The following is a 21345-nucleotide window of genomic DNA, read 5'->3' as shown; positions in this document are numbered from 1 at the left end:
AGTCAAAAAAGTCTCTTTGAGACAGAAAAATACATTGAAATCTGCGGTTATTTTTCTAGATTTTTTCTCTACTTTGGGCACTCATATTATTAGATATAAACATAATCTCGTTAAATCATGAGAAGAGCGCCCTGTATTTAACCTTCCTCTACAGAATGAGTCCTCACCCAGCTCAAAATATGCTCAAATAACGACAAAAAATCCAGGCGCGCAAACCCATGTTTCGACCAAAAATCTAGTAAGATTCTAGTTATTTTCTAGTTACAATCCGAGGGTATAGTTCCCCCTTAATCAGTTTGTTCGGGGATAAGTTTGACGAGAAACGTCGCATTGTATTAAGCTTTGGGCAAGGTTCAAACATCAGTTACGTGAAGCCTCTAGTTACGTTTACGTTCCGAATCAGCTAGGTTTGAATCTTGTTTAGGATTCTACTGGTTCAGTCCTGATTAAATCTAGGTTCCGATGGAATTATATCAGGGTCGTGACTTTTAATCGGATTTAGCGATCAGACTGATTCGAACGTTTTCACCGTGTGTATAAACTCGAGTGTGATTAAACGTGATCGTGGATGTAATTAATAGCTTGATAGACAACGACAAGGTTAATGGCTGGTTTACGCATTTACACCTCTGTTACAATGTTACAGGGCTCGCACACGGCATCAAGTGTTACAAATGCGGTCAGTACAACGAGGGAATCGGCAGCATCACGCCGTGCATCAATTACACTGCTCACATGCATTTGAGGGACTGTCCGCCCTCGGCCGAATGGTGCATCGTAAGTACTTTCTTTTTATTTGTCATACAGACTTTATGCATTTCATAAGAGAAACAAAAATAGAAGATACACCCTCTGTCCCCAAAAATAACCGGAATGGCTATACAGAATCAGAAGTAGTTAAAAAATCTTGACAAAAATCATTCTATTTACTCGAAATATTCTCCGTTAGCAGAAATACAGCGATTCGCACGTTCAAGAAGTGCATCAAATGACTTTTTCATATCGCTGATCGGAATGGCGTTGAGATTACTCGTCGTTGACCGTTGAATGTCTTCAATTGATGCATAACGATTTCCTTTCATTGCCAAATGCAGCTTCGGGAATAGAAAATAGTCGCAGGGAGCCAAATCGGGTGAATACGGTGGATGTTGAAGCAAATAAATGTGATGTTTGGTCAAAAAATCAGTGACAATTAATGCCCAGTTCGGTTCAATTTTTGGTCATCCGTCAATCGATGTGCAATGAACTTTGAGTTTAGCTCCCGAAGACCAAGTTTTTCGGTTAAAATTCTATGAATTACTGTCTTGGGTATTCCAAGTTCCATTTCCATGAATCTCACTGAAGATTTTTTTGTAATTTTTACGAAATCACGCACTGTTTCGATGTTTCCTGCGGTCATCGTTTCAATTGATCGGCCTGAACGTTTATCGTCGTCCACATCCTCTCTGCCCTCTCTAAATCGTCGATGCCATTCAAAAACTTGTGTTTGCGATAAACAATTATCTCCATAAGCGATTTTAAGCATCTGAAGCGTTTTCGTAGCACGTTCTTAACACAGAACTTAATGGAGATTCTTTGTTCCTTATTCATTTTTCGACCGATGTACACGAACTACTATCATTAAATGCGTCGTATCTTGGCTTCTACTGAACGAAATGTTACGAAATTTTTACGGGTTAGTAAAAAACGCTCACGATTCATAAATCAATTTCCGACTAACAGATGGCACCACTACTTTCGCTAAACTATATGGGTATATCAGTGACCCAAGTTGTGAATGTTTACACCCGAGCCAGGATGCTAACCATTTATTATGGAATTGCCCATTATATTTCAAACAAAGAGAGGAGATGTTGTTGAATCTTAAAGTGTTAAAGTGGGCTCCTCCCTATAGTATTGAAAACTTCCTTAAAAGTCTCAACATTAATGCTTCAAAAATAAATAATAATTTCTGCAAGAAATGTGATATCAATTTATAAGGAAGACTTAGTTAACTTAAGACATAGGATGTACATATGTATTTTACATTTTTGTAAGCTATCATGTATCTATGGGTCAATAATGGCCTAGGATATTATTAATAAAGAAAAAACAAAAAAAAAAGAGTCATTCCGGTTATTTTTGGGACAGAGGGTGTATACAAATTATGTCCCGTTTCACGGAAAATTCGCTGGTAGTAGTTCTGTGAATTTTCTAAATATTCTGAAGATCCACGATCAACGTGTCCGACTAATGATAGTTCTGTCCTACTTACCCACCTAACCTAAGGGCGCTTAATTCTCCGCTTTATATAAAACAGTGATCCCTACCGGTCTCCTCACAGTTGCTGATCCTTCGCCCACTCGCCACAGATTTATAACCCTTGTCTGCCGAATGGTCGACTTAATCCACTTGTTTCTTAAACTATCAGCCCACCAAGAAAGTTCGCAAGCACATGCCGTATCAATTCAACGAAAGGCTCTTAAATTGCCACATAATGATGGACGATGCGTCATTTTATATTTGATTTAACAGCGAGATAATTTTCAATTTACGATATCACGAGCAAATTCTAAAGACATCGCTGCCAATTTCTATAATCAATCTCTTATCGAACGAAACGAGTTCGACCGACTCGCCGAAGTAGAAACGCGGGAAACTGTGATTTCGAACCAAGAAAAAAACATAGCTCGCCATCGAGGCGCCGACAATCGTTTGACACCCTTCCAAACGGTCCTGTAACGAACGACGTTATTTACCTCGGCGACCATGCCGAATTAAGCGAGCAGATTGGCTTCGACGCCTTCTGCAAGCTTGCACGTACCGTCGCCAAGAGTTCGCTCGCTCCTCTCGTCTTTCCGGAGACCGTAAAAAATCCTCCGGTACATTTTACCAATCCCACAATATCTCATTACACCGGGAATCCTCTTCCTCGATTCCCTCGAAATACAGTCCCGGATTTTCATTCCCTTAGAAGAGGTATAACATCAGGTAATAGACTCTGTCTTTCGAGGCCAGATCAAAAGCTGACCCTTTCTCCGACGGACTAAATAGATCGAATAGATCTTTTATAATCGTTCAGTAGCAAACATTGCTGGTCGAACCGATCTCCGACATAATTTTTTCTCGAAATACAACGTTCACCAAACCCACTATCACGTGGTATTCACTATTACGTATAATAGAGAGCCTGCTCGCAGGATGATCCGCTCGGACCTCATCTCTCACGGATCACAAAGAAATCCTCTGTCGATCGTAAGCGCCTTTTAGACTGATGAAAGCGAGGGCACGACTTTATTTTGCCTGGCCCGGGCCAATGGAGGCATCCCGACGCACGCGCGCCGTTTCAAATTATGAAATGGGGAAGCGAGTTTACGATTTCTTTCGTCGAATCATTCCGTGGCCGGCTACCAAACAGAACGATAAAAGTCGCATAAAAATTCGAAACGCCACGCGGTGGTTGTTCCCCTGACAAAATTCCACGGTAGCGTAACGCTTAGCCTTTCAAGCTAATGAAAAGAAATTTTCCGGGGTCTTTGATGTTTCCGCCCGGCCGTTTGCAGACCGCCGGATTATTTTCGCGCGGGCATTCGACGGACGGTGAGTTTCGGGGAGCAAAGTGACACTTAATTAAAGCTGCGCCGCCGGGGCCCCGTAATTGATACAAAGGTATAGTTGCCGGTCGAAGTTGCACCGTGTTAAGAACTTCCTGTTTGTCCACCCCTAGGCCGCCGGATGACCATGCTAGCGGGTCAAAGAGCCGGCGTACACCTTTGATCCTTCGGCCGGAAGTCTTTCAGAAATTCACAATTCGATTTTCAACGGGGGAAAAAAAACAGCGATCGACTTTCACGCGGCGCTACGTTACTGGAACTCTCGAAAGTTCGTTTCTTTGCTGTTTGGATCGAAAGCCTGATTCTTGGGGAACATTTTAAATAAGTTTCGTTGGAGCATTTAAACAATCACGGAAGTTCTAATACAGAAAAGCTGCAGGAAATGTTTTCGTTTCTCTGTCAATTTTCAACAAAGCGGGGTCATACTGTTGCAAAGGAAACAATAAATAGCGAAGTTCTCCGACCGTTTCGAAAGAGATGCGACCGATTAAAAGCTCCTCCGGCAATGGTCCGAGCTTCGACGATTGCCTGTCTTCGATTCGACCGGCAATTCCCAGCTCGCTGCCTCCGGCGAAGTTGTATTCATTGCAGCAACTGCATTATTACAGCTCGCGCGGTCCCGGCCTATTAATGCACCGACGGGTATTCCGTCGTGCCCTTCAAATTAGTGCCAAGTGCATGCGTTAGGCAGGTATTAATTAACATTTTGCCCTGGCAATATCGGGCTGTCGCGCGGCACCCTACACGGGGGATATACCCTGTGGGATGCAACGCTGGTGTCGTTCGGTGTATTGGATCAAGGAGATTGCCCATTGATCGACGTGATCGAGAGTGCGCTCCAGGGCGCGATGTTTTATCGAGAGCGCCGCGTTGTCGTGCCGCAATTCTCCTCGATCACCGCCATTTTTCGATTAGGATGCAGTTTGTCCGATCGGAAATGCGGATGTGCTACTTGAGGACATGATTTGGAGAGTTCATGCCATTTTGGGGGTACGTTTTCTGTAACCCCGTTTGTTGAGAAACTGCGAGAACAATTTTCAAAAATGTTAGTTCCAAAATACTTGTTTTCCAACAAGAGAATAATGGCTGCAGACTTTATACCATTTTGGGGATACATTTTCTGTAACCTCGTTTGTTAAGAAACTGCGAGAACAATTTTCAAAAATGTTAGTTCCAAAATACTTGTTTTCCAACAAGAGAATAATGGCTGCAGACTTTATACCATTTTGGGGATACATTTACTGTAACCTCATTTGTTGAGAAGCTGTAGAAACAATTTTTAAAAATTGCAGTTCTAAAATACTTGTTTTACAACGAGAGAATAACGGCTGCAGACTTTATACCATTTTAGGGGTACATTTTCTGAACCTCATTTGTTAAGAAACTGCGAAAACAATTTTCAAAAATGTTAGTTCCAAAATACTTGTTTCCCAACAAGAGAATAATGCCTGCAGACTTTATACCATTTTAGGGATACATTTTCTGTAACCTCATTTGCTAAGAAAGTGCGAAAACAATTAAAAAAATTTGTAGTTCTAAAATACTTGTTTTCCAACAAGAGAATAATGGTTGCAGACTTTATACCATTTTGGGGATACATTTACTGTGACCTCATTTGTAAAGAAACTGCGAAAACAATTTTTAAAAATTGCAGTTCTAAAATACTTGTTTTCCAATAAGAGAATAATGGCTGCAGAGTTTATACCATTTTGGGGATACATTTTCTGTAACCTCGTTTGTTAAGAAACTGCGAAAACAATCTTAAAAATGTTAGTTCCAAAATACTTGTTTCCCAACAAGAGAATAATGGCTGCAGACTTTATACCATTTTAGGGATACATTTTCTGTAACCTCATTTGCTAAGAAAGTGCGAAAGCAATTTAAAAAATTTGTAGTTCTAAAACACTTGTTTTCCAACAAGAGAATAATGGCTGCAGACTTTATATCATTTTGGGGATAAATGTACTGTAACCTCATTTGTAAAGAAACTGCGAAAACAATTTTTAGAAATTGCAGTTCTAAAATACTTGTTTCCCAACAAGAGAATAATGGCTGCAGACTTTATACCATTTTAGGGATACATTTTCTGTAACCTCATTTGCTAAGAAAGTGCGAAAGCAATTTAAAAAATTTGTAGTTCTAAAACACTTGTTTTCCAACAAGAGAATAATGGCTGCAGACTTTATATCATTTTGGGGATAAATGTACTGTAACCTCATTTGTAAAGAAACTGCGAAAACAATTTTTAAAAATTGCAGTTCTAAAATACTTGTTTTCCAATAAGAGAATAATGGCTGCAGACTTTATATCATTTTGGGGATAAATTTCCTGTAACCTCATTTGTTAAGAAACTGCAAAAACAATTTTTAAAAATGTTAGTTCCAAAATACTTGTTTTCCAACAAGAGAATAATGGCTGCAGACTTTATACCATTTTGGGGATACATTTTCTGTAACCTCATTTGTTAAGAAACTGCAAAAACAATTTTCAAAAATGTTAGTTCCAAAATACTTGTTTTTCAAGAAGAGGAACATGGCTACTTGTCTGCACGAATCTGATCCCGTACCACCTGCTCGAAAGTAGTAGCAGTGGATGATTTCGAACCGGTTAAATTAAATCGGTGATTCCCTTAACGAGGATAATACTTCTTAAATTCGCCGTGTCCAGAGTAGCAAGGAAACGTGCAACGAATAAGACGAAAGAAAATTATTGGAATTATACTGCTCGCTCCACGAGGGATACTTAACCGACTAGGGTCGGTTGCCTAGCTAGAACGGGGCTATTCTACCTGATTGGATACTGCTACAATTTTAATACCCAACGGAGCAGAAGTAATCCTGCTTAACTCGTCTGACTCGAGGCGACCATATTCTACTTGGTTGAGCAAGGCTGTCCCTATTCCCCTTGTCTCTACGATCCTAGCATACTCTACTTATCCGAGTGAGAACCCGTTTCGAAACAGTAGCACAGGTTTCGTTTATGCCACGCGGTGCTGCCAACCGAACGATAGTACACAAAATTAACCCTCTAAGCTGCGCGTTGCCGTATAATAACTCTGATGATTATGAATCAATTATTTTTCAAAGGGAAGGTTTTCTTCATGCTCGAGCAAAATGTTTAACGTCGATCGAATCGTGAAAAATTCCTGTTTCCACGCAACCATTGTTGCATAGCGAATTCCGCTTGGAGCAATAGCTTTCTCTGAACTTTCTCGCTTCTTCGCATCCGAAGATGGGAATCTTTCTCCCTCTCAGCGCGAAGTTCGCGCCGCGAAATAGACAATTTTTCCGCCAGCACAAGAGTGGAAACGTAATTATTTAAGCCGCCGCGCCGCGGTGGAGAAACTGCGAAGAAAGTAGGAACTCGGCTAAGTTTGCCGAACCAGTTTCGCCCGCTTCGGCACACATGGGAATAGAAATTGCAATAATTGCGTGCAATCGTCGCGCGTGTGGCCCCGAGCCCTCTTTCTCCTCTCGGAGCCCTTTGTTCGTATCCGCGCCATTTACTTTCTCCCCCCCGGTAATTTCTGTCCGAATGACAATCTTCTTCCATTAACGAGACGCGGAAGACGGTGCCGCGCTTCTTGAGACCGTTAAAAGCGTGCCGCTGTTATGGAATTGTAAATAATGAAGATAGCGGCGGTGGCACCCTTTCTGCTCCCGCAGCGACGTTTTTCTATGGACGCCAATTTTGTAACTCGATGGCGATGAATAGACTGCCCGGACTTTTTTTTACGCATTTATGTGTATAAGGATCGAGATGGTGGGCGAGCTCTGGAATTATTTTTATTATGTAATACGCGGGTAAATGGAGCTGTCTACTTCTCTCTCTCTCTCTCATCATTTCCACGGAAGCTCGTTTATGTATCAAATCACTAGACATAGGATTTTATGCATTTATGACAAAGATGAGTGGGTGTAACTGAAAACAGTAACAACGTAAGAAGAATTTGAAAATGTGCTGTTATATTGCATAAAGATCCGCTGTCTGTTAATCGCTAAACCTACTGAGCACTAAAAGCGATTCAAATGTGTTTCACCTTACGAAAATGATAAGGCTTGATTTATTTTGATTTTCATTAGAATATGTGCTTGGATATAACTTCATCACTTCAATGATAGCAAGATAAAAAATATAGAACTGCAGTCGCTCTCAAAAGTCCTATTTTTACTTCTACGAGGCGTAATTTGCAGCATTCGGAAACATAAAACTTTTGAGGGCGACTGCGGCCCAGGTTGATCTTTCATCTAGCCGTTTTCACGACTGTGAAATCCCTTCTTTGCATTGTCGAGAAATGAGAAAACGCATCCCGCACAATTGCGATCCTGGGAACGAGTCTAAGTCCGGTTAAGGCCTTCCTGAAACGCGAGACACTAATCTCGGTCAGTCTTTCGAAGATCAAACAAGAAAATTGTTGTTCACCGTGTCAGTGGGAAGTCCAGCGCACGTCAGACGCGCGCAGGAAATCCCCTAGCCGGAAACGGCGTGACCGAACGTGTCAGACCGATGATCCGATAGGGAGTGATGGTCGCCGATGAGATAGATGGCTAGATACATTATGGACGCTGCCGGAGTAATTATCAGGCGGGCCGGCTGAGAGCTATCGATTCGAGAATTTGTGCATTCAGACTGGCCGCCGCGTATGTAGCCGGTGCGGGAGCTCTGACGTGGCCTCAAAGCAGCCGAATCATTCGATTTCGCACGTTAATGCAGGCTTCGATTCTTCAGGCGTGACACGGCGCACCGGCATTTGCATCATCCAATGGAACAATGATGGAACAGTGGCCCAGATGGCTCGTGTCTCAGCTGAACGGTATTTGGAACCTGTCGGTGCTACCTTCCAGGACATTATTTATTGGCGAGGCGGTTAACCGGTCGCGTGATCGACGACAAACACCGAATGAAGGCTCCAGGCTGAATTTCGATGGGCACGGACCTGTTCCGTTGACCATCGACACCTGGTCGCTGAATGCTAAACGCGTCCCAGGACCGCTCTTCGTCTGAAATAGTGCCGTGGGAAACGGCTGATTTCGATATCCGCCCAGTTTCTCGGTTCTGCGAGCTTTCTATTATTCCATTTCGGTTTACCGAACCAGCTTTCGCACCGCGGAGTGTGTCGAGAGTGTGGGAATTCTCGGAGAGAATCGAGGGAACCGTGGTGGGATGGGATAAGCTGAACCAGTGAATGGACGGCAACCCAGTTAGCCCGACAAAAGGAAGAGAAAACAGTGGAGGAGGTTCAATCGCAATGTTGATTAGATCGAACCCGCCCGGCCCAGGCGTTTTATTAAGACAAGCAGCGTGTCGCTCGACGTTAACCTCGAATCGTGGCATCTGTTACTTAGTTGCTTGAAACGTTGTCCATTTCTGCGAAAAATCAAGGGAATAACGTACGACTCTAGAACCAGCCGGTAGTACGAATCAATTATTCAACAGACAATGGTTAAAAATGCTCATGAAAGTGGTACAGCCGAAGATCTGGTCGGACGAGTGATGCGAGTCGATATCTACGCCGACAAGTAGTGAAAGCCAACGTCTAATCCGACAATTGGACAGATCTGTACCTGGTATGACAAGTAGAACACCTCAGTACCTGATCCACCAAATACTGCAAATCAATATCTCATCGGACTAGTAGTACGACTCGGTATCTAGAACAACAAGTAGTACAAGCCAATGCCTAAACCGACCGGGAGCGTGTGTCGGTACATGTTTGAGGAAATAGTACATCTGATTGGGACATTCGACAAGAAGTACATGTCGAGAACTGGAGTGGCAAGTGGTACAGGTGAATGGAAAATCTGACATGTAGATTATTTATCGTTTAACATGATTAACCGGCAGGCATTGGTCGAATACGACGATTTTTTTCTTCCGTACGGTGTAACCAAGGGTGCGTTCCGAGAAAAATATATTCTGTTATGTTACGCTGTTCATTCAGTGATTACATTAATGTTAATATATATAAAATGAATAATGTGCTTTACTTGCATCTAATTTTTTCAAATCTACCGCTAATGCATCGGCTTCGCATCAAACGCTTCACCTCAGAGCTGTGGTAGCTGATGCGATGTTAATGCGCGAGAAGTGGTGGGGATCTAGGGAATTCTGAGCGTTTTGATGTGCGCATTGAATGCAATGGAACGCTTCTCTGTGCGATTCATGCGCTTGAAGCGTGAAACGGAACAGACCACTTTGTCTGGGACACCCTGTATATTAGTGGTTGGTATATGTAAATAAATAGGCTTTCAAAATGTGATTTTTTAATTTAATATCATTCTTTATCAAAATTCAGATAATTACAATTCAAGTAAATACAAAATTTAACTGTAGGAAATTGACAAAGTATCAATACATCACACGCATCATGCGCATTAACGAAACGGAACGATGTCAATGCGCGCATCGCATTGAAAGCGATTCATGCGCTTGAAGCGTGAAACGGAACGCACCCCAAAACTGTTTTATGAATATTTCACGCGATATTAATTAACGGAGCTATTTTCGCTCGAAATTAAACATTTCCTCCGATCTAGAATAATTCATTTTATGAAATTGGTTCAATGGAATGGAATTATATCACATGAAATTGATATAATACTTTTTCATAATTGAAAATATTATAAATATCATAAATACTGTTTCGTAATTGATTAGGTAGCAACGTATTTAATAATGTAAACAATATTGGCAATTTTTAGCGGTGACTCTGAATCACGAGTGCTGAGGGTTAAAGAATAGATTAATTACATAAAGATGGACCCAGCGCGGAGCAGCGCGTCGACATGCCGAAATTTCGGTGGTTTGATCGGAACGACGCAATCGAGGGGAATTCAAGTGGAAGCTATCGCCTCTATTGGATTACCGCGGCTATCGCGACGTTGCAGCAAACGTTCACCATAAAAAGGCTGTTCGTCTTCGGCGAGTGAATCGTGTTTAACGAACCGCGAAAAAATCCCCTGTTGAAAGGGCTAATTATTTGAACGGCGAAACATTCGAACGTAGCTGCGACCGGCTTCAACAAGCGCATTAAAATACATTGAATGGGAACGAAGTCATTCAACCTCGTCCGGAACGGAGGAACTGCGGATTTTCGCGAGTGGCCCTTGTTTACGAGAGAAACCGTCGATCAAAGCTCGATTCAAGCGAGTTTCTCGTTTATCAGTTCGGCTGCGAAGCAAAAATTGCTCCGTTTTGTTCGATAACCGGATCTCGGCTTCGACTTCGTTGTTCGAGGGCTCTCGGCCGCTCTTTTTCTTCCTCAACGAAGAACGAACTTCATTCTCGCTACGCGGTATTGTGGTTGTTCTACTGCAGCTGTTGGCATCGGTCAATCCTCAGATTTATGATAAAGTACAACACAGAAGGAGCACAATTATTGACAGACTCGTAATAGATGCAGAAAAACCTTCATTTTGAAAGATGATGTGTAGTAAAATAAATGGCTGTGCATAAAATGATAGTTGCTTGTCGCCGTTGAATAATACGAATATCCGCAAGGGACCCCGGAAGTTTCTTTGTGTAACCTGTGAACAGAAGAAATATTTCTCACGGGAAGTCGTGATTGAAATTCCGGCAAAGGCGTTTCTATCTTCTCGAAGTCGGCAAATAAATTTTCTTATGGGTTAGTCGACAGAGAAGCATAGGGTCGCGTGGCACTAAGGATTCCGAGGACCGTCGTAGAAACACGGATTCCATTTCGTCAGGGAAAAGTCGACGAACGAACAGGCCGTGTCAGACATGCACGCCACGTCCCGCGATAGTCCGGCGATTTATTATTCTGACCCTTGTTACCATCAGTCCCTCGAACGAGACGTAATCTTGAGGAGCTTCCGGTAAGGAGTCCTCAAGGGTCCACTCGGGACTCCAGCACGTAGCTATTTTTGTTCAACGAGACCCGTTTGCTTTTATGACGGTGCTGCTTGTTTGGCGATGCTCCCGGAACGATGATCGATCAGTGGAATTAGACGGACACGGTACTATGTATACTGCAACATACACAATTCTGACTAAACATTGACCTATACTACTTGGCTAACAAACGAGCTGCTATCCCTGCACAATTTGTCAGAGCAAACAGTCACACGTCTGATCAAGCACCGACACATTTTACTTGGCTCGTAAAACCTTCCCTTTTACTACTTGCTTGCTTAGCGCTTCCTAATGTGAATTCGTTATTCATGAAGCATCGACATATACTACTTGCCTGGCTACTAGCGACACTAGTGACCCTAGCTACTTCGGAATACAGCAAGCTAAGCCACAAAGGGGAGCATAAAGATCGTTGCCCACTAGGCGCACCTCTACCTACCTGGAGCGCCGCCCCGTCCGCAAATTGACGCTGCGCTGGTAGTTTTGCCGCCCACTAGACCGCGCCAGCACCGCGCCAGCACTTTCAGTGGCGCTCACCACTAGCGCGGTCGTCCGCCGCGCCGTAAAGGTGAGCGCATACTAGATGGTCGCGGGAAGGCCGCGGGAAGGCCAAAGCCGCCGATGGACGCCCAAAGCCGCCGATGGACGTCCATGCGGCAAGGGAGCAGGGCTACCTGCTGTGCGTGGCAGAAAAAAAGGTCTCCGTGGGCTCCCCACCTCTTTTATCGTTTCCAAATAATCGATGTTTTGAATAATCGATTTTTTCTTAGAAATGTCTAAAAATGATAAAAAAACGAAGATCAAAATTTTGTTGGACATTTTTATTAAAGAAATAAAGTAATAATAATTATTATACTGCGGATCTTCATGCATTTATAGCAAAATTGAGTATATGAAAATCGAAGAAGTTGAAAAATTTTAAAAATTGAAGATATCAATATATAATTTCTCCTCTATACATATATTAAGATCATTACGGGAAGAGGTAACATTCAATTTAGTTTCTATTTCTTGCAATCGGTGTAGAAAATTTTTATTTTGCATAAAGATTCAGTCTAATAACCAATCTTCGAAGGGCAATGAATTTAAGAACATGATATTTGCTAATTTTTCGCTGGATATGTGGCACGTCCCGGAAAATCCTAGAGAAAACGGAAACGAGTCTACTATATATTATATAGGTAGACTTGTTTCTGTTATTCCTTTCCTATACATATAAGACGTCTATCTAGTGCACGGGATTTTCAAGATAAACTAGAAATTGTTTCCCTGTAAACAAAGTTTTTCTCTTTATTTATTATACTATATTACAACAATTATCTACACTATGTACACTCTTACCTGTAAACAAAGAAACGACATTTAAAGTTTATTCTATATCACTTCTTTATTCACACTTGTCTTACTCTTTTAATTTTATGAACACGTGTTCTGTTACGTAATCATCTATCTATCTATCTCTTTCTATTAGTCCTTCTCTCTAACAGTAAACACTCTATGCCTTACAACGTGCGAAGCGCGGTGAAATTTGGATTTAAGAAATATCATTTCTTTACATACATATTCCTATATACATATATATGTCGTTGCGCGTCAACCAATGGTCGCGTGGTCGGCCGAGTACGAGTAGAGAATTAACCAATGAACGAGTTTCGTTAGAATCATTATGTGCAGTGGAATTGTCGTGTTTTAGGAACGCTTATATAGTTACTTTTGATGCTAGTTGGATCTCTTATTCTCTTTATACAGTCTCCGCATAAACACTCCACGGTCTCCACGTATAGTTATACAATTTGCCATAAAAATCGATTATTTTTACAATGTTAGAATCGATTATTTGTAAAAATCGGATATTGAAGAATCGATTCTAAAAATCGATTTATTTTATGAAAATAATCGATCTTTTAAATAATCGATTAATAATCGGCATCCCTAATATCCAGCTAAAGTCTCATCATATTTAAAAAATTCCGAATAACAAAATCACAAGGATTTGTGAATAGACAAGTGTGTGTCTACTTTTCCCCACTGTTCTTTCCCTGGTACTTGATAAATTGCTTCTTCGGCTCGTTTGTGGTCTTCGCGCGAAAGGAAATGGACCGTTTTCACCAGGTTCCCGGAATATTTCGATCGCAGTGGACTCGAGAGCTGTCTATCGTCTGATCGAATGGATTCTGACTATCTGGAATATTTATGGGGCAGTGTCAGCCCTCGGAGAGCAGGATTCAATGCGAAAACTGAGATCGATTTGAAGGCCATTGTCGGCTGGGAATACGATTGTCCTGGGGATACCTACTGGCACCGGTCGAACGATCTTCAAATTAAATTCCGAAACCCCTACGGTCGGTATGATAGAGTTACTGCCGCGATATTGTTATTGGACGTGAAACACTTTCGAGTGCTCATTGTTCGTACCAGTACCCTGACGAAATCAAAACAAGATCAAAGCGATTGTGAATGCGGCCAGGCAAGGCTGCTCTGAATATACATCGTCGTTGAAAGTTTTATTTTATACTACAGATGATTCTTGATATTGCACTTGAGAGTTTCCACCGCTTGTCTGACCAATCGGTGAGTTGCATCGCTTGAACGAATCAAGTTTCGCTTGTTAAACAAGTTTATACCACCTGTATAACGAGATATTAATTCACAGCACTTTCGGAAACGAGCTAATGTTCCACTCTCGACAGGATACTAATGTGTTCTTTTTTGTCCGACCGAACACAAATGTCTTCCGCCCGCCTTAGCAAAGCCAACCGTTCGTAAATCGTGCTTTAGACGTTTCTTGCTTGATCCGAACGCTTTCTGGCCCGTAATTATCGTGCAAAATTAATTACACCGGAGCCGTTAACAACGTTTCACGTACCAGCGCCGTTCCTTTACCGGACCATATCGATTCGCAAACTACCGGCGAACGAAGAAGGTGAAAAGCGATCGTCTCCCCAGCCAATAAACCGTTAGCGAGAGGGAAGCGATTTTAATCCATGGTCAAGGGACTCGAGGAACTTCTAGGGGGCTGTACTTTCTGATTCGATTACCATTCCTATGCTGCTAATTTAATCGCAAATCCGATTTGTCCTCGATCTCCTTCGGAGGAACGCTTTCCTTTCACGTCAAAGGGATGGAAATTAGCGGTGTTTCGGATGAATGAAAAAGCAACGTGCATAGAGTCTCGTTTATCAATGGAGAGTATAGTTTCACAGCCACGTTCAAGGACTCCTTAAATATTCCTAGAATAATTTAGACGATTGTTGAAAGTCAACAGACATTGCTTCGGGACTTGTTCGTCAAAGGGAGGAAATATATTCAAAGCCGGTCCACGTTATTCTTCCACGTCCCCGAATTTTTCAATTTCCGCCGGAGTCTTTTAATAATCGAGTCTAGGCTTCTCTGTGCCGGCAATTTCAAGGAATGCATCGTCCAACGCTGACGTACACCGGCTCATAACTTGAGCCATCTGTTCCTAAGGGGATGTAGTCGCTTTATATTTATGGGGAGGGGAGAAGTACAAATGCTGCGGTAGATGGAGCAACGTGTACGATGCCATCCTGTACCGGAACGGAATAATAAATGTTATATTCCACCGTGTTTTCTCTTCTTGCTGCTTGCGCACCTCTCCTTTTGTTAATTTACACCCACTCCCATAAGTATTCGCACGCGCTTTAAAACGGAATAACTTTTTTATAATTGTAACCAAACGATCCGATTGTTTTTTAGACAATTCGAAGCATTAGAAAATTTCATCGAGATCGATTGATACAGTCCTCGACAAGATAATAAGACACCCAGCACACATATTTTTAAATTTCTTATATTTAAAGGTATAATAGAAAATGTACACTCCGTTGTATCCTGTATATTACATACTATTTCCAAAGTAGAAATCACTTCTTTCCAGTTTTTCCGTTTTTCGGAGTGTACACTTTTCACCTTTAAATACAACAAATGTTTTGACACGAACTACGTTTATCACCCGTCAATTTTCGCACTGGTATTTTCAAATAACAAACTAGAATGTTGTTCGAAGAAATTTTATTTTATTCAATGAATACGAACAGACTGACTGACTGTTCGCTCTCTCGACATTTATACTATTGGAAATGGGTATTTATAAACAGAAATAACGCACGAGAATCCAAACTGTCTGTTCTTTATTTAATTGAAGAAGAACTAGTCGGAAGACGTCTGTATCGTTAGCGAGCCGAAACTGAAGTGAAGCTACAGAGAAAGTTTTAGGGGAAAGAAAAACCCCTGTTGGGTCCACTCGGGAAAAACAGATGTGGGAAGTCCCTTAATTTATTACTCAGGGCCTCTTTGTATTTGAAGGTTGCAGGCCTTCCACTTCTGACCGAAGTCAATGACAAAGGTGTCTTATTATTTTGTCGAGGACTGTATACACACGACTTTTGATCAGTTTCTGCTTAAAATCTACGTAATCGTGCATCTTTCGATGCGTGTCGTTTCTTCCTGCGTCAAAATTTTCGATAAAAATTTTTAAGCTTCTATGTTTCGACACGTGCATTATATTATTTAAAAAGCCATCTCTAACGGTGTTGCAAAAGATGTCAGAAATGCGCGGTCTCTTCCGGCATTCGATCCACTCGCTATGATCCCATTGAGTGTCTTGTTCGTGGTATCGAGAATCCTGACGCGATTTATCCGCTAGACAGACACGAATGTGTGGCGCGACGATGAAAACCGTCAGACGTCAATCATTCTCTATCCATTCATCACCGAACTAGTGAAAGAAGAGAAGAATGCTGCTACAATAACGTTTAACAGGGTTCTATACGCTTTCAAAGTCGTCGAACGGTGTGGGACAAAACTAGCCGTGCACCGGGTCCACTGGAAATTCTATCGGACACAGTGATCGTTAACGGAGCCACGCCTATTGTCAGGTGGGAGAATAACAAAGAGAAGTACGCAGCGTGGTAGAAATTATGTGCGCATAGTCACTCTCGTGATATAAAGGAGAACGCAACGCGAAACAAAGGGGGAAATGAGAACAAAGTCTCGTTTTAATAATTGTAAGTCTGACCGGCGGCCTGAGAAGAATTCTGCAACACTATTTTCATCATAAAATAACGATCGTTCCTTCGTAGAGCACGTTTCTATGAAGCTGTGTGTTCCTGAACCCGTGCAGAGCATTTTGTCATTTTACATTTAATTCGTCGTCAGTTTCATTTCATCTTAAAACGGAACGCTGTTTAAAGGAATTTGAAATTAATGTAGAAGAACTAATTGTTCTGCCTTCTTGAAAAAAGAAAAATAAAAATAAATGCAGGTTGTACGCTCCAACACATGAAAAATCCACGGTTTCTTAAAAAGTGTGCCAATATTAGATTTTGATTCACTGTAGGTTCAAAGGATAAAATTTCGAGTCTGAAGCGATTCGATTGTTGCAGTCCTCTTACGGTGGAATATTCCTCGTCCGGTTGCGGCAAGTGGAACGCGAAAGATTCATCACGGGAATCGAATTTCGCGGGCGAAAAAACAAACGGAATAGCTGTGCGATCGTCGAGCGCTTACAATTACAATAACAGGGGACGGGAACGGTTCCCGGAATAGCGGGAGAGAACGCGGACAACGCAGAAAATTGTAAACGGTGCTCCGAAAAACCCAGGAAAAATGGAATTTGGAAAGTTTCTCCGGGAAATGGAGTTTCTAAACGGCAAAATTAAACTAGAATTGAATACAATCTCTCGTCCAGTGATTCGGAAAAGAGGTAGAGAGCGAGAGAGAGAGAGAGAGGGAGAGAAAGGAAGGAAGATAAAAGGTAGCAGAGGAAAACTAGACGAAGCGTGCACAGCAAAAATCGCTGCCAAATTTCACGGGCGAGCACGAGGCAGGAGTGGTGGACTGTGAAATATGCCGAGACAATCGAGGGTGCGCGCGAAGTGTGGAATATACTAACAGAGGAAAAAACGAGAGAGACAGAGAGAGAGAGAGGAAAGTTAACGAACGGCGGAGGATTAATGTGGCAGGGGTCCAGAGAAGTTTAGGAAAAATTATAGGCGTAATCCGCTTCGGGACGTAAATAAAATCGACGTAAACGGTGTGTCGTCCTTTCGAATCTGCGGATATTAAAGGTAAAACGTATTGTTCGCTCTGGGCGTGCTCGAAAAAATAGGTGTACAGTAGAGAAAATAGGGGTTGAGGGATGGGGAGGGATGGTTCGACTATTTATCGGCGGCACGGGTCACGTGGACCGCGTTTAATCAACGTGTCCAATTGCTTTCTTCGGCGGCGCAGCCGGTGCGACCGCAATCCTGTCCATCGATCCCTAAATCAAATCGGTTTGTTTCGCTGTTATTTGCAACCGGTGGGCCGAAGCCATCGGAGCGACGGAACGCCAGCAGAAATTCGGATGACTTATGGCCCCTAGTATAGCGAAATAGGAAAGAAAACACGGGGGCGGAAGTTCCGCAGGAAGCAACCGCGCTTCTCCCGCTGCAAAACTTCTCCCGCTTCTCGGGACAAGTAAGATAAACAGAGGAAAAAATAAGCACGCCGTTTGAGGCATAAAGCATGTCCCAAGAACCTCCTTTTTATTCCTCGATCTTAGCCGTCCTTTTTTTTTCACCACCGCCAACGAGATTGCTGGGGTAATGTTCCGTGTAGAATTACTGCGCTTCGAGTTTAATATTCATGAACGAGGTGCTCGCAGAAAAAGCCTGTCGCGTTCCGTATCGCGGTATTAAACGATGCTTTGTTTCTTTCCTTAATTCGATCGTCTTATTAACGCCCAGGGTGTTGCGACATCGGATGACTTATTGCGTTCTGCACCTGAAACGTTTGTAATTGTGGTGTAATCATTATTGTGGTTCATTCCTCAAGACTCATTCAAGTGTCTGACTAAAACTGGCTTGAACTACTAGCCTGAGTTTACACAGTTTGCTCAATGCAATCAGCTATTCGTTTACAAAATTTCATTTCATTCTGTAAACCCCACAGATTAATTGATTGAATCTGGATTCGAGATAAAAGCTTATTTAAGACTAAAAGAATCTTTTTAAAATGTTTTAATGCATAGCATGCATAAAATGCATAAAATTCGCAGTCAAGGATAAGTATCTTGGAGTATATACTTTTTTAAAAAAGGAACCTTAAATTCCCACATATAATATCTCTTGGCTGGCGAGATATTCTCAAGCAAATTTGCATAGAAAATTCAATTTTGCAATGTACTCTCGGTTTCCAATGTGTGCGCCGTTCGACCGGAACCTCCGTCGTGTCCGTTTCCTGCAATCACACGAAGAGTGTGCGTCCAATATTTACTTATAACGGGCTGTAAAACATTCGGGGGAACAGTAAAATATTTAATGTCCACCGGAACCGTGTTTTCCCCAGGATCTGCATTCTACTTTACTATTCTCTCTGGGGATTTTGCTGATCCAAGAGAGAGAGAGAGAGGGTCCAAAGAACTCGACTTTCGATACATTTTATGGAACTATCTTTCGGCTTGTATCCCGGGAAAGTTCGATCCCGACTGGCGTTCCAAATGTTCCTCTTCTCGAATTTTCAATTCTAGAAATATTTATCAAACAGGCAACTACAAGATTTACAAAATTATCTGCCATTTGTCGTCCCTTATTTTTCACAATCCACAGAACGATCTATTGAACTTGAACTGTTTATTAAAAATTAGGTGTAGTCAATTTCTTGGGATCGTGAAAATTGCAACGGGATTTTCGATATCGAACCCGCTTTTAGAATAGCGTTGAAGCGTCGATCTCAGAAAAGCAGAGGTTGCTGACTATATCAGATGAGACGATAATAAAGAGCACATGAACGAGCTTTTGTGCAGGGAAACGCGGCCATTCGTGTCTGCGATATTTCATGCTAGCTACGCGGAATAAAATGCGGCCCGTGAACTCGAGTCGTATGGACGTTCTCAACGATATACACAATACCTCTTTATCGTTTCCGGGGTTCGATACGTTTCACGTTCTTGTTCGATCGTACGCAATTCATCCTCGTGTTTCATTCAAACGCCTCGGCACGGACTTTGGATCAGGTTTCGCGTGACGTTCTCGCTCGAGTAGAAGATAAAACGTCGCGTAGCACAGGCATCAACGAATCGTCTTCCGTGCGATTTACACGTGTAAATGGCATTGCACGTTCGTGGTGGATACAAAATTTATTACATCGAGATGCGAATAGAAGAAAGAGAAATGAAATTGTATGACTCCTGGCAGACTCGTACTACTAGCCAGCTGATACAGTAAGGAGCGAAACTGAACCAATAACCACAAGTTTTGTATAAATCATTATTTATTGCTAGGACTATAGAAGAATAACAAAAAAATCAACATTATAATTATTTTTATCACAGTTAGAAGTAACTTGAGAAATTTTTTTCAATAATTAATGTCTCCTCGTTTAGCAATGACAACAAAAATAGATTGACTCGGTTTTGCACCACGTCCAATACTTGGCAATATTTAATATATTATTTATTTTTAATATTTCGTCCACAACCCTTGTGCTTGTAAGACTGCACTAATTCGCTTTGGCATACTTTCAACTAATTTTTTGCAATAATCCGGAGAAATTTGTTCCCACTGTTCTTGAATTCTATCATACAAATCTGTGATTGAAGTTGGTTGGGAGTCACATGAATCCTCCGAAGTCGTCTTTTTAGTCTTTCGCTCCTTACTGTATATTCTCCCATATATCTGCCATATATGAAAGTAAAATTCAATTATTCAATTTTAAAGAATACTGGCTTAATCACCATTCTATTCTACAATTAGAAAATCATCTACTAATTTCGAGTAGTTTATGTTTACCGGAACGGAATGTCCTGCGAGAAAATGTGTAAGCTCCTGCAATAAGTTATTGATTTCTATTGCCAAAGAGCAAAAGCAACCGGCCCCCGTATCCTTATTATGAAATACCTTTGGTCGCTTTGTCCGAAACGTGCCCGGCTTTAATTTGCATTCCGCATCGAACACTGCCGTCAATAAAAACACTGGCAACCCGTCGAGAAAACACAACTGCCTCCCGTACTTTCTCGACTTTCCTCCCGGCTTGTCTACCGCTCGCTTCGGCAGCGGAAATTCCGCTTGGGCGTGCATACGCTCGCAACACGGCGCGCGGCGTGGACGATTTCTCGCGTCGCGTCCTCTTCGGGGAACAAACGAACTGTAAAACCCTGAGACCCGGCCGAGACTCCGAATGTCTCATTACGTGACGCTTTTAGTGATACACAGTGTACAGTTGACGGAAATTCGCCGAAAAATTCATCCCGCCGAGAAACAGCTTTTGTATACGTTTATTCGATGCTCGTAGTTACTTGAACGATGAAGGACAGACCAACGGAAACGTAATTAAAAATAATTTTACAAACTGTACTGCACGGTGGAGCGTACAAAAACATTATATAGCCACTTTTCTAATTGTAGAAAAGAATGGCGACTATGTATAATCGATTAATACAGCTGTACTCTGAAATTTAACCATTGAATTTTATTTAAAAATTGTGCAATCATCTGATACACATTTTACAGGTCTTTGGTAAATGCAGTTTCGTAGATTTTATAAAAATTCGGTAGAAGAACAATGTTCTCGGTATTAGATTTTGCTTTTATATAATTGGGGAAACGATTGATCATAGTCTGAGTGAATTATCTTAGTCGAAGACTTCCATTCTCGAACGAAGCTTTAGAAAAGGGCGCCGGGACGGCCGAAGAAGCCAGCGCAGAGTCACGTCCGTGTAAAACGGAGATTGTCAATTTTTTTGTTTAATTCAGCCGACTATGGCTCGCCGGTAGCCCCGGCCTAAGATGATCAACAAAAGCGTCTGGTGCAATGGGCGTACGCTGAAATGGAAGAGATCCCGGTGGCAGAACCGTAAAAAGAGAGCTTAGAAGCTTCG

The 21345-nt window shown here is 41.9% G+C and overlaps 1 protein-coding gene across 2 annotated transcripts in view; it reads left to right on the top strand.

Moving 5' to 3' along the window:
- Positions 1-21345, top strand: part of LOC143219109 (uncharacterized) — a 170701-nt gene that overhangs the window by 91350 nt on the left and 58006 nt on the right. For both annotated transcript variants that reach the window (XM_076444950.1, XM_076444949.1), the window contains exon 2: positions 647-777. In XM_076444950.1, the coding sequence (XP_076301065.1) occupies positions 647-777 (131 nt within the window). The remainder of the gene's footprint in view (positions 1-646; positions 778-21345) is intronic.

Source organism: Lasioglossum baleicum, unplaced genomic scaffold, assembly GCF_051020765.1.
Source record: "Lasioglossum baleicum unplaced genomic scaffold, iyLasBale1 scaffold0021, whole genome shotgun sequence".
NCBI lineage: Eukaryota > Metazoa > Arthropoda > Insecta > Hymenoptera > Halictidae > Lasioglossum > Lasioglossum baleicum.
The sequence above is the reverse complement of the archived record's forward strand: the minus strand, read 5'-3'. Positions and strand labels throughout refer to the sequence as shown.